This window comes from Danio rerio, chromosome 24 (assembly GCF_052040795.2).
Source record: "Danio rerio strain M-AB ecotype USA chromosome 24, GRCz13ab, whole genome shotgun sequence".
NCBI classification, from domain to species: domain Eukaryota; kingdom Metazoa; phylum Chordata; class Actinopteri; order Cypriniformes; family Danionidae; genus Danio; species Danio rerio.
In genome coordinates this window covers 38,903,856-38,917,194 of record NC_141044.1, presented here as the reverse complement: position 1 = coordinate 38,917,194, position 13,339 = coordinate 38,903,856, and the positions used below count along the sequence as shown (strand labels likewise).

The 13,339-nt window shown below is 36.8% G+C and overlaps 1 protein-coding gene across 50 annotated transcripts in view; it reads right to left on the bottom strand.

The window, feature by feature from the left end:
- Positions 1-13,339, bottom strand: part of obscnb (obscurin, cytoskeletal calmodulin and titin-interacting RhoGEF b) — a 104,086-nt gene that overhangs the window by 41,107 nt on the left and 49,640 nt on the right. For 20 of the 50 annotated variants that reach the window (XM_087309893.1, XM_087309895.1, XM_087309898.1 and 17 more), the window contains 16 exons: positions 13,004-13,270; positions 12,127-12,402; positions 11,589-11,861; positions 11,212-11,502; positions 10,498-10,767; positions 8,779-10,035; positions 8,235-8,516; positions 6,143-6,224; positions 5,862-5,995; positions 5,411-5,608; positions 4,644-4,685; positions 4,388-4,486; positions 2,918-3,136; positions 2,447-2,477; positions 1,300-1,343; positions 1,054-1,155 (listed from right to left, as the gene is read on the bottom strand). In XM_087309893.1, coding sequence (XP_087166019.1) covers positions 1,054-1,155; positions 1,300-1,343; positions 2,447-2,477; positions 2,918-3,136; positions 4,388-4,486; positions 4,644-4,685; positions 5,411-5,608; positions 5,862-5,995; positions 6,143-6,224; positions 8,235-8,516; positions 8,779-10,035; positions 10,498-10,767; positions 11,212-11,502; positions 11,589-11,861; positions 12,127-12,402; positions 13,004-13,270 — 3,867 coding nt within the window. The remainder of the gene's footprint in view (positions 1-1,053; positions 1,156-1,299; positions 1,344-2,446; positions 2,478-2,917; positions 3,137-4,387; positions 4,487-4,643; positions 4,686-5,410; positions 5,609-5,861; positions 5,996-6,142; positions 6,225-8,234; positions 8,517-8,778; positions 10,036-10,497; positions 10,768-11,211; positions 11,503-11,588; positions 11,862-12,126; positions 12,403-13,003; positions 13,271-13,339) is intronic. The other 30 variants (XM_087309896.1, XM_087309908.1, XM_087309885.1 and 27 more) reach the window with 5 other exon arrangements.

Genomic DNA, 13,339 nt, shown 5'->3' with positions numbered 1-13,339 from the left:
CCCAATCAGCCAAAAAAGGGAGAAGGCAATTTGCTTTCTATTTATTACAAAAACAGTACAGCGAGACACTTTTGGTTTTAATAAACAGAATGTAGAAGCTGTAATTTAATTAAAAATAAGATTAAAAAATAATTGACCGAACAAAAATAAATTGTAAAATATTCAGTAGTGCGAAAAATGCACTGCTACTGTTGCTGATAACGCTAAATGTAAACATCTAACATTATCATTTGTACCACCCACATTTATTTTTAGTCTAATTTTCAATAAATGATTCAGTTATTCACTCATAAAACTTCATGCTTCATTGCTAGATGTGTCATTTCTGAAGAATTATTCAGTGGCATGATTTTGATGGCTCGTTGTTGCCACCTATTGGTTGAATAATGTAATTGCTGCCTACACCGTTTAATTTTGAGTGTCATTAAATGCACATGATGGTGATTTTTTTATCAGTTATATCTAAACTTTAAACTGTTATCCTACTACTTCTGTGTTGTTTGTAAACAGAATCTGTTTCTTGATTTTTGCGTTTTTCAAGCAGATTTGAATGCAGCGATTCAAAGGATTAATATGCAAATCACTATAATTTATAATTTGTTGCGTGGGTGTTGAAATCTTAATCTTTTAATGATTAATCGTGCAGCTTACACTGAATGCATTCATGCAGGCTAAACAAGTAGTGACAGAACACACCTTTAATGAAACCCACCACATCCTGAATAACCCACCATAACTTTTAATATATGTTTAAATATAACAATATAATGATGATGGAAAGCCTAAATGCTTTTATACATGTGATTTGAATGACATGAAAGGCGATCTGTTATTAATCTACCAGTAAAAAATCTCAAATGTATGTTTGTGATCCGTACGAATCACGGATCAACCGTTATCTGTTACACCCCTATTAATTCTACAAAACAACACAGTAAATATGCAGTACACACATTTATACTGTAGGCGACTGAGCAATATTGTGGGAATGCAAGCTAAAACATCTATATTTCGTTTACTATATATTATGTATTAAAAAAAGGTTTCTCTTACCTTGTGTGATCTTGGCAGATACCATTTCTGTGATTTGCGATGTGAGTTTTTGTAGGAATTCCTCAGTACCCACTTCACCCATGTAAGGCAGTTTGATCTCTCCTGAGATCACAGATTATCGCAGTCATCATTTGTACAGTATTGTTGCAAATTGATGTCAGTCAATCTCTGATATAATTTGACAGCATGCTAACAAAATTAAAAACTTGTTAAAAAATGCTAATTATTAATATAAATAATTTTTACCTTTGCCCTCCTCCTCAGGTGGGCTAATGGTAATTCCTAGAACCCTGGAGACAAACATTTTGTAATGAAATACAAAAACAAATCTCTAAAATTGTATGGATGTTTAGTACAAAGTAGGGCTGCACAATATTTAGTTTCAGCATCGATATTGCAATGTGCGCAATATTTACATCGCAGGATTTCAATGTCAAGTAGGGACTATTGTTGACCAGGAGGTTGTAGATTAATGACAAAGTTTAATCATTTAAAGTTTATTAATTGCATTATTTTTCGTGTTAAAAACATCAAGTGAGTTTAATGCATTCAGACACAAGAAACAATAGCATTTGGAACAAACATAAAATTTTACAGTGAAGACTACCAAGTGTCAATTAAACACATTTTACTGGACTGTTTTAATGCTTTTAATGATTCCAGAAGACTTTTTTATGAAATGAACTCTTTTAAGGACATTTTTAACAAAGTGAAACCAGAAAAGATTTTGGAATTTTTATCATGCATCAACACTAAAAATCTTATTTAATTTATGTATTCTTTTGTTGATTTTAATTTGTAAATTTATTGTTAAAAGGTTCCTGCCTTGAAAATAGCCTTGGTTGCTGACATGGCAATAAATAAAAAATACATTACATATCAAGTGTCAATTTGCATTATATTTTTTAAATATTTGTGTCTAACTGCTACGAAGACTTACCAGATAAATATAAAATAAAGCATTTTTTCTCTTATTTGTATGTTTCTTTCACCACTAAAAATCTAGTTTAAAGTTAATTTTAATAATTTAGAGCTTTGATTAAAAACAAAATTTATTTATTATATGTTATGGCAGTTATTGTATGCCCTGCCCTCTCTTCGTGTTTCAGTTGAGATTACATCAAACATCAAATAAAAAGTGTGCATTAAAATAATTATAATCATTTACGCAGATGCACTCCTCTATAAAATCACCCTAATCAATTTGAAATAAAAATTATACACCAAAAGAGTTCATTCATTCTATCTAGTGAAGTTTTTTTTTTTTAATCGCAATGTATATCCCTGAAAAAGAAAACATTGCAATGTCAATTTTTTCCAATATCGTGCAGCCCTAGTATAAAGTGATCTTAAATCTAAAAACAGTAAGGTTTTACAGTATATTTAAACTTACTCTGGACCAACTTTGCCCTTTTGCTCTGGTGCTGTTGGACAGAAGACAATAAGCACACCAATTACCCGTTATTTGAATTTTTTTTCCAAAAAGGTACATACAGTATGTGACCCTGAACCAGGGAACTGGTCATTGCATGGGAATATTTTTGTGGAAATGCCAAAAATACATTGCATGAGACAAAAATGTTGATTTCCTTCTGTAAATTCATCAAAGCTTTATTTTAGATTAGTAATGTGCATTGCTAAGAACTTGAAATTTGAAAACTCTTATGGTGATTTTCTTAAAATTTAGATTTTTCAAACCCTCAGATTACAGATTTTCCAAAGTAACAAAGCATATATCAATGGAAAGCCTATTTATTTACCTGTCAGTTGATGTGTAAATCTCAATTTATGATAACTTACCTTTTTGATTGGTTTTGTGGTCCAAGGTCACATTTATACTAGCAATAATATTGGGATCTCTTACTTGTATCCACGTCCAGTCGGGCTGTGTTGACTGACTGTCCCGCACGGTTGGTGGCGATGCAGGTGTACATGCCGCTATGTTTCTTTTCCACTTCCATGAGGATTAGGCTATGTTGACGGCCAGAGCTGGCCACCTTGTAACCTGGTGTGTCTGCCTTGATCCACAAGACATCCTTATCCGACACTTCCTTTAACCAGTTCACAGATGGGGTTGGGGAACCTATGGAAGACAGTCATTTGGCTTTATGTGGTTTGTAATACTGTATGTGATGTCCAACTGAATGCTGTGCTTGATTCTTCACTCTAGGCCTGTCATGATAATTACCTTTTGTTGTGCAATATATAGTCCCAAATGTTGTCATTGTTATCAATTCTGTTATTGTCCTTATAAGACCACTTTATGCAGCCATCTAAAAGACCCTTTTCACATTTTTGGGTTTCTCAGTTTGGTTGTCATAGTTGTGTATATCGCAGTGAATGGGAGAATATACAAATATTTTTTTTACAATCCTATTTGCTGAAGTATTAAAAGAAAAACTCCATGATGGTGTTTTTAAGACTTTCAGAAATTGAAAAAAAAAAAGTTTGAGACTAATTAAAAACAGCCGGAAGAGAGAACATGCTTCCCATAGATGCTGCATTATAAACTCCTCGCACAGGCAGTGATTTATTTATTTATTTTTATTTGATGAAAAGATGATATAATACATGCGGGCATACATATAAATGCATACATATTTTTTTATTTTATTTTACAAAATATTTAAAACTTTCAAGGATTTAAGATTATGGTGATCGTTGAGCAATCTTGTGAAAAGAGTCCATGGCTCCATTTAAAAGTTCACATTATTTTAATTTGAAAGGTTTAGTTTTTTGATGGCATGATAGAGGTGTTAAATGCTGGATATTGACAATCTGCCCAGTTGTGCTATTTGTGATGCTTAATATTGGGATTGTAGCTAATATAAAATAAAAATGTTAAATGCCTTAAAGGGATAGTTCACCCAAAACTGAAAATTCTATCATCATTTATTCTCCCTTGTTTCAAATCTTTGAGTTTCCTTGAAAGTATTTTGAAGAAACCTGTAATCTTAACTTCTATTGTAGTGGTTTTTTCTACTATGGATTACAACAGTTATTGATTTTCAGCTTCTTCAAAATGTCTTTGTGATCAATAGAATTAAGGAACTCATTTGGAATCACTTGAGGGTGAGTAAATGATGAATAAATAGAATTTTTGAGTGAACTATCCCTTTAATAAAACCTTCTCTCTCTGTACATGAGTAGATGACAAGCAGAATGACTGGCTAAAAATGTTGGTGACAATCAATTTTTTGCACGGAACATAAGCAATATATTGCATCACCAAAAATGTCCATAACTACATACATTAATTGAGACAGGCCATTCACTATATTCTTCAAAATGTGCATTTAAAGACATTAAGTTTAATTGTAGTGACACAACTTACCTTCTACTTTGACTGACAGCGTTATACTTGCTCCCTGTTTCACCTTCTTGTTGCTGAATCTCTCCAGAAAGCGCGGTGGCACAAGTGGCACCTTTGAATCTATTTGTGGGAATAATAAATGTGGTAGAGCATATTATGTGCATGCAAAGAATTTGTTATAATTGGTGCAAATTTTAAAATGCATGTGCCTTTGTCTACACGCCATGTGGAACTACAATGTGGTGTTTGTAACAATATCAACATTACAGATGTTTACCTCTCAGACGTCCCTGATCAGGTGTTGGCCGCTCTCCAGGAGCTAATGAGTGAAAATTAAGTAAAGAACAAACAGAAAGATTAAGTATTTACTTAACATATTATAATAATATAATATAATATAAAATCATAAAAAGATTTAGACCGTTTACTAATAATAATATTTGATAACTTCAATGGGCTTTCATCTCATTTAGTCATTTAGCACAGGGGTTCCCAAAATTTTCAGCCAGTGACCTCCAAACTAACAATGCCTGTGACTCTCGACCCCCAATATCCCCTGAGGTGGTTATAAATACAGAAAACTTGCATGCAAATACGCACACACACCAATAGACCCAAGTCTATTCTTTGTTTATTTATGTATGTAAGTGCTGTAAATGTGCCGGAAAGTTTAACCTGGTATTATAAAATCAATCTGCTGCATCTGATGCTATTGCTAAGTCTGTAATATAATGATTACCCCAGGGGTCGCAATCCAATAGAACTAGTAACTATGAGCTACTATAGTAACTATATAGTAACTATAAACAATTTTTTTTTTCCTTTTCAGTAGGTTATGGATAAAATATGGTAATTCTTATGGTTTAATAAAAATAAATTGATATTTGGAAATCACCAGGTGACCCCCCCCTTCATTGTCCACCCTCAGTCCCAACCCCCACTTTGAGAACCACTGATTTAGCAGACCCTTTTTTCTGTCACAATCTTGCAAAGACCTCATAAGCGACCACATATAAGTCTTGAAAGTATAAGATGAATATTTACCCAGTACATTCATTTGTGCTGAAGAGTAAGCAGAGCCAGCTATATTGCTAATGTAAGCTGAGTATTCTCCAGTATCTTCACGCTTAACATCCAAAATCTCAAGACTGTGCTGATCTCGCTCCGTTGACAATACAATTCTGCTGGAGGCTTGAAGTGGGGTGCCATCTTTAAACCAGTAAACCCTTGGTGTGGGAAATCCTGCAGAAAGGTGTTGAACAAAAAAAACAAACAAACATTTGAAACCCTTTTCGTTTCTGGAGTGTAAGAGTTTGCATTAGATGTAAGAGTTTGCATTAGATAGATGTGATCCATTGTGAAGGTTAAGAATTCAGTATCGTGACAACACTACAACAGATGGAAAAAAAGAATATATTTGTAATAAATAGTGCAGAAATGAACAGGTTACCTGAAATTAAACAGAATTTACATTCATGAAAAAAACACAGCTTACCTTTGACCCTGACACTCATTTTGGCTATGGGTGCTCCAGGACTGAGGAACAAATCATGTAGCTCATCGACAACCTGAGGAAGTAGCTCATCCTCTGCCACTGACTCAAAAGCCTCTGTGTCTCTGTGCTCCGAACTAAAACAGCAAACCAAACAAAGCCCATTTTGAAGCTTGAAATGTAAATGAGATATGTGTTGGCAGCATCTTTACAAAAAATTGTTTTACTTGAAATATGGACAAAAAAGGGCTCACACACTCACACACAAAATAAATAAATCTTACCTGGAAACATAGCCTTTAGCACTGACATAAGATGATGTCTCTGTGGCATCTGCGGCTGTGTCATAGTCTGAACTGCAAGACACTTTAAATAGAAGAAACTAAATCAATATTTATTTATTTATTGGCATTTGGCCTTTATTTGAAAGGACGATATAATGACAGGAAATGAAACGTGAGAGAGGGGCACAGAATGGGGAAAGGTCTACGAGCCAGGAATCAACTCTGTATGCAGTGACAAAACTGAATCAATATTTAAAAATCAAGAGTATTAAAATTATCTTTAACATTTCAACCAAAAGATAAAAATCATTTCAGGGATCAACAAGAAGGACTGCCCGGTGGCCCAGGGCCAGTGTGAGAGACGCTTGGGACAGTAGACAGGATCATTATTGGGACAGTGCTGCCTTGTCACTAACATTTAATTTGTCTGCGACTATTTGTCAATTGCATGCATTTAAAGTTTGTGCTTTTAAGTCTTTAAACACTACCTTCTCTGTGATGTCGCAAACACCATATTGCTTTCTGGTTCCTCTACTCTGATTTGATGTTTTGAGCATGCTATTTTCTTCCGTAATCTGGTAACAACCAGTACAGCGAAGAAACGGCAACATAGCAGCAACATCAAATTATAAGGCTAAAAGAAAATGTCTGTTTCTAACGTCTTCGAAGCAGACATTTACGTGTGAACAACGCAACAAAAAAAAATTGTGATTGTAATTGTGAAAAATTGTGAAAAAAAAGTGATGTTTTGCAAAGTTTGCCGATTGACAAGTCACCCACCCACCTTTTGTTAAATAATTTCGAACCGCAATAAAATACCTCCACATTTTCTATACTGCTCTTTTTGTTTGCATAACACTTTTATTAACAATTTTTAAAGTATTGAAATTCTAGATTCGCAGACTTTATTTTTGACACATTATTTAAAATATGCGGCTAAAATGTAGCTAGTAACTTCCCTTTTTTTTTGGTGGGGCCAGTGAAAATTTTGGCAGGGCAAGTAAAAATCTGAACCACTTGCCCGATTGGATCAGTAGAAAAAATCCTTAGCGTTGAACCCTGCATTTACTGTTACCCTTGTCATTTTTTAACCTTCCATTAAATATTGCTGTATTGTATATCCAGAGTGCTTGTAAAACTGTAAAGCTACAAAATTTCTGCAAGTATAAAGCTAAAAAAAAGAATCCTGCCCTGTGTCCAACTTCTCAAATCCAAATATAGTCAATTCAAAAAGTTAGTAACAAGTGATTTATATTAAGTGATAATTCTGAGCCATGGTGAGAGGGGACTTTAAGATTACTTCCATTTCAAAGAATTTCAAGAGTTCACACTTAAATACTGTTTGACAACTTGTTAGCAAGTTAGCAGGTTTGGCATGCTGTCCCGGGGGAGAACCCTGAGCTCAGAGATAGTTGAGCCCAGGGCTCCCGCCAGGTCCATAAAGCAAATGAGGTGAGTACAAGGTCAGGTGTTCTCGAGAGCTCCCCTCGGCAAAGAGGAAAGGAGCAGAAGGGGTGGATGGGGGGTTTCTTCGGAAAACGAAGATCTTAGCTAGGTTATTTATAGTGAGTTTGGATTGATCCGATTGGCTAGCCAATGAGTGTAGATGAGTGGCCAGCTGCAGTCAATCATATCACGTGCTCCTCTCGAAATTAGTTTGTGAAACTTCATTTAAAATCAGGCTTTGTTGTAATGCAGTGAGGGTAAGTGCATGATGATCATTAATATTTGGGGGGGAAATTGAAACTTTAGATTTTCAAATCAACAATAATCAGTATTAAAATAAATTAAGAAAAGAAATTTGCAGTAAAAGGACTAATTCTTTTTTGATTAGTTGTGCTTATCTAATACAATTTAAGTAATAATAACATTCATCTTAAATATGTTGTTAATATATTATGTGCATTTCAGGGCCATCTAGTCACAAACAACCATTAATTTCAGGAAGCACATGCATTTGCATGCTACACATATTGACTGGTAAAAGAAAATGTCATCTTTGTTAATACACCTTTTTGGATTACATTGCTTTCTTGAGTAAATTAGTGAGTGTTGGGTTTTAATTAGCATTTTCTTTTAACAGTGTACTCACTGTCCACCCTCAGCTCAGCCTTGCTGGAGGCGATACCACTGTCATTTTCTGCCATGCATCGGTACACTCCCATGTCTGTGGGCAGCACAGTTGTGATGATCAGCTGGTGACGGCCTTCCTGATCTTCATTGATCATGTAGTGATCATTTTCTTCCAGCAGCTTTCCATCCTTGAACCATTTTACAGTGGGAGGGGGTTTGCCCACAATTACACAGTCAAAACTGACTGGAAATCCATCAGGAACATCTTGGCTACGAAGCTCCGTCATGAAGACAGGTGCCGCTGGGAGGTTGTTATGCAATTAAGATAACGACGAAGAGCAAATAAAACCAAAAAAGGACAGAACAAAGCAAAATCTGAGCAGGGATGCTAAACCAGGCAAAAACATGACATGCCATTGCTTTAACATCTAAAGCAATTTACAACATTTATTAAACATCAAAAGTGCTGACAAACAAAATTTTACACTGCACCATGCAAATTCATGAAGAACCAAACAACAGTAAAACATTTGTAGTAATACTATATGGAAGAGTTGTCATACCAGGGGCTCCTGTCATGAAAGTAGGCATCGGTTGGTCCTGAGTTGGGGTTCGGGAGCCATCTTCAGAGAGGGCCATCTTTGTTATACGCAGCTCTACCTTAGCACCTGCCGCTGGTATGATGGCTGTTTCGATTGGCACTCCTTGATAAGTAAACATTTCCTGGAACCGCAGGGAAGTCACTTGAGCTTCTGTACGATTATCAAATCGGATGTAGATATACTGGTCATCTTCCCGATAGGACTGAAGATCTTGTGGGGGTAAATCTCCTTCATCTGCACTCACAAAAGGTTCCTCCTCCACATCAGGAGGAAGACGGGTACGAAGAAGTCGCCGTAGCCGTTTACTTGCCTGACGTAAAGTCTCATCCATCTCGCTCCCTGAGGAGCTCTCAGCTTCACTGTCAGCACTGTACCCCAGAGTGAGCGGTCGGCGCACTGATTCTCGCAGTGACCCTACAGTGACTTTCCCACTATGGGTGGAAACGCCAAATTTATTGGTGACTTCACATGTATATACACCAGTGTCTTTGGTTGTGGCAGCTGTCACTACTAGAGAGCAGGTGCCATCATTATAAATGTCAATATGGTGGTGCTTGCCATCTGTTAAGGGTTCTCCATCCTTCAGCCAGCGAACTTTATCTGGCTTACCCTCCACAATGCACTCTAGATGAATTGTCCCATTGGGCTCCTTAGTCTGCTCCTTAAATACTTCTTTGAAGACTGGTCGCATGTCCTTCCTAGCTTTATAACCCTTGAAGGCTGCCTGAATCTTGACAGCAGCCTCTTGCAACTCATCCCCATTCTGAGCTTCCATGAGTGGCTCCACAGATGTCTTTGTAACGGATTGCTCAGTCATCTGGAAGTGCTCATACAATTTCTTAGAGGCAACAGTCTCAGTTTGACTTTCCACTGTCATGGAGGACTTGCTGCTTTTCTTAAGGTAAGACACCAAACTTGTTCCACTCAGAGATTCCTCATCAGAACTGGTATAGAGATTTGGTTCTGCTGTGATTGTTGGGCCTGGCTCAACAGGTCTCACTTTTATTTCTTTGGCAGGCTCTTTTTCATCTTTCTTTTGCATTTTGTCTTTGCCATCTTCTTCTGGCAACTCTGAAATTGAATCCAATGTGGGTTCTCGACTCATTCTTCTCTTCTTGGCCTCTGCCTCCCACAGAGCATGTAAATCTCCTTCAGAGGCAGCCTCAGGAGGCAGTTTGGGCTGGTTGCCCGCATCCTGAGAAAGTGTACCATCATGTCCTGTAATCATGGAGCCATCATAAATCAGTCTCACTCAAACATTTTTATTTTGGACAAAAACTTCATATTAAACAAATCAACAATATGTCTCTGCAACTGGAACTTCTGCAATAAAACTCTGGTAACCCGGAAGTGGCACTAAAGCTTAGTAACATAAACATGAGGTTAAACATGAATTAGACAAAAACAGACGTGCTAAGACATTAAATGTCGTTAACATCTGCACATATAAAATACTTGTATTTAAAATATTCAGTACATGCTTCAGAAAATATTCTAATTTGTAACAAAGTTGCTGGGAAGAGACTGAAAAGAGACTAATCTTGTAAATAAAATCAAAAAGAAAAGTTTTCAACAGTGACAAAAACATACAGAAAATATTTCTAAACATAAAAACTGACAAAAAACAACAACAATGACACTAAAGTATAGCAAGCCAAAATCGAGGTTTAATGAAAGTACCTTCAAGGTTGAGGTTGATTGAAGTCTTTGCCTCTTCCGAGGCTGAACAAGAATAGACACCCTGGTCTGTAGTTTGGAAATCTTTTATGAGCAAAACTTGGCTCTTGCCCTCCGTTACCATTTGATATTTGACCCCGACCTCTATTTCTCTGTTGTCCTTGAACCATGCTACTGATTTGCCCTCTGCAGAAAGTTCACACTCCAAACGAACCATTTTTCCTTTGTGAAGCTCAGAGGTGCTTAACATTTTGGTCATGGTCACTGGTGCATCTAAAGACCGAAGTCCAATCAAAGAGGAATTGAAAGAATCCATCAAGAATTCAACAAGAACAAAGAGGGGTTCTTCATAAATTATTTACAACAACTACAAAATACACCCATCTGAAACTGTTCTTAGTGCTCTACTGCTACTATAGCATCTAGGGCTGGGTTCTTCTTATCTAGTTCAAGAGTGCTTCTTTCCTGCAGAGTTTAGTTCCAACTCTAATTTAAAATGTTTAAAGCAAATAATAAACTTGTGTCAGTTTGTTCCAGGAGCATAGCTGTAATTAAACTCTGAAGAAAAGTTCTCCAGAACCTGTAGTGAGGAACCCTCATCTAAGGCACACTGTAAAGGCACACTTGCAGAGGCAGTCGGGTTAGATCAACATACATCGTATTCACCATGTAATATTACTTTGAATAATTCAAATAACTCTGTGAGTGTCCACTTACCGAGTGTCACAGTTTGAGGCAGCTGGACAGGCTCTCCAATGCCAGCACGGTTAATAGCTGCCACCCTGAACCTGTAACCTGCCCCTGGTATGAGGTTTTCAACCAAAAATTCAGTGTTAAAAACTGGTTCTGTGTGACAGGGCAGCCAGAGGACACTATCTACTAGACGCATTTCCACACGGTATCCAATGATTGGGCTTCCACCATCACTTAGAGGGGTAAACCAAGACAAGGTGATAAAGGTTGGGCCTTTACTCACTAGCTCAGGGTCTTCAGGGGGATCAGGCACAGCTGCAAATAGCAAGAAAAGTTGAGACTAGGTTAGACAACAAGTAATGGAAAGTTTTAAACGAACATTTAACCAAATGAAGCTTTACCGATTGTAGTTAGTTTCGCCAATGATAAGGCATCCCGAGCTGCAAATGTGATTTCTTGTGTGGGCTGAGCCTGTGCTTTCTTCAAAATGAGGCTGTAGGAAGAACCACTGGTTCCCATGGCCCATTGGTCATTCTGTTGAAGCTCAACTCCATTTGCATACCAAGTCACTTCATTCTCAGGCACAGCTTCATTTAAAGTACATGTGAACTCAACTTCTTGTCCTACAATTGCAGTTTTGTCTTCCAGTGGTTTGACCACCTTCAGTTGCCAAGCTGTACAGAAAATGTGAATAATTAAAAATTGTTATTTATACATGTTTAATGTATATGTTATAAGTCTAAAGTCCTAAGTTTAAGTAGTGTTCAAAAATAAAATAAAAAACATAAACATTTAACAGCAGCTTTTTAAAAAAGCAAATAAAAAAAAGCTTTAATAGAAAATATGTTGGGCCTGTAAGTTTAAAGATACATTTTCTTTCGGAAAACTCATGACATAAAACGTTTCTATCTAACTTATTCTTAATAAAAAGTATCATACCTTTGACAGTCAGAAGGGCTGTAGTTGATGAAGTGCCAGCTTGGAATGTAATCCTTGTGTTTTCACAAGGCTGCAAGTCTTTTAAAAGCAAAAGATGTCGTCGACCACTCTCAAATGAAACAATCTCCACATTAGCAGATTCCTTTACAGGTTTGCCATCAATTAACCACCGGCAATCTTTGTTTTCAGGTCGTGACAAGGAACATTCAAAAAGTGCTTCCCCACCATTAATGGTTTCCATGTTACTCAGCTCTTGGAGAATGTCTATGGGTTTAGCTGCAAGAAAGACCCAACATCTGTGAAACACCAGTCTTAACCAAACTGCTATAAAATAAAATGACTTGGAAAGAATTTAGACAAGACATTTTGACCTTAAAACAACATCTGAAGTAAACACAAATCTCACTAAGTTCTTCCAACATTTTAAAAGCATACAAGCGTTCATATACTGTAGCATTTAGCATTGAGTAGTGCGAGAAGCAAACAAAGCTGTGATTTAGCTCGTAGTTATTGCATAGCCAGCCAGATGATGTTGCTAATAAACAATAAAACACATTTTTGGCTTGAGTAAATGTAGGTAAAAAAAATTTAATTATTATAAAGTGCCTGTAATAATTACTGTAAACTGTCCCAAAATTTAAATGAGTGTGTCACGTTAGATTTCAAATCTGGATCAGAGTATTTTAACATTTCACTCATTTTCACCACTGAAATTGTGGTATGTGATTGAAATCATCAACATGTTAAATATATTCCACTAAAATCCTTTGTGGTGGGCCCTTATTTGTGTAAGTCACAACTGTCTTGTATGATAATACAACTTTTATTAAAAATGACTTTCTTTAGACAGATTTTCTCCGTCTACAGGTGTGCTCACCTTGCACCCTGAGATGTGCCACAACAGAGGTTCCCTCTGCCTCACAGGAGTATATCCCCCCATCCTGGGGCTCCACACAGCTAATGTACAACCGCGCAACAGTCCAGTCCTGTTCCATTATTACCCTGCGACCATCTGCTTGCACAGGTACACCATTTCGCTTCCATATGGCCTTGACAGGCCGGGAGTACTGACAGATGAACTCTGCAGGCTGCTTCTCTGCTACATGCTGGTCCTCCATTGCACTGACCACCTCCACGTTGGGATCTGGTGGTGGGGATAAGTAATATTTATAGAACCCCAGTGCACTTTGGAGTAGATTTGTCAACTTAAGCC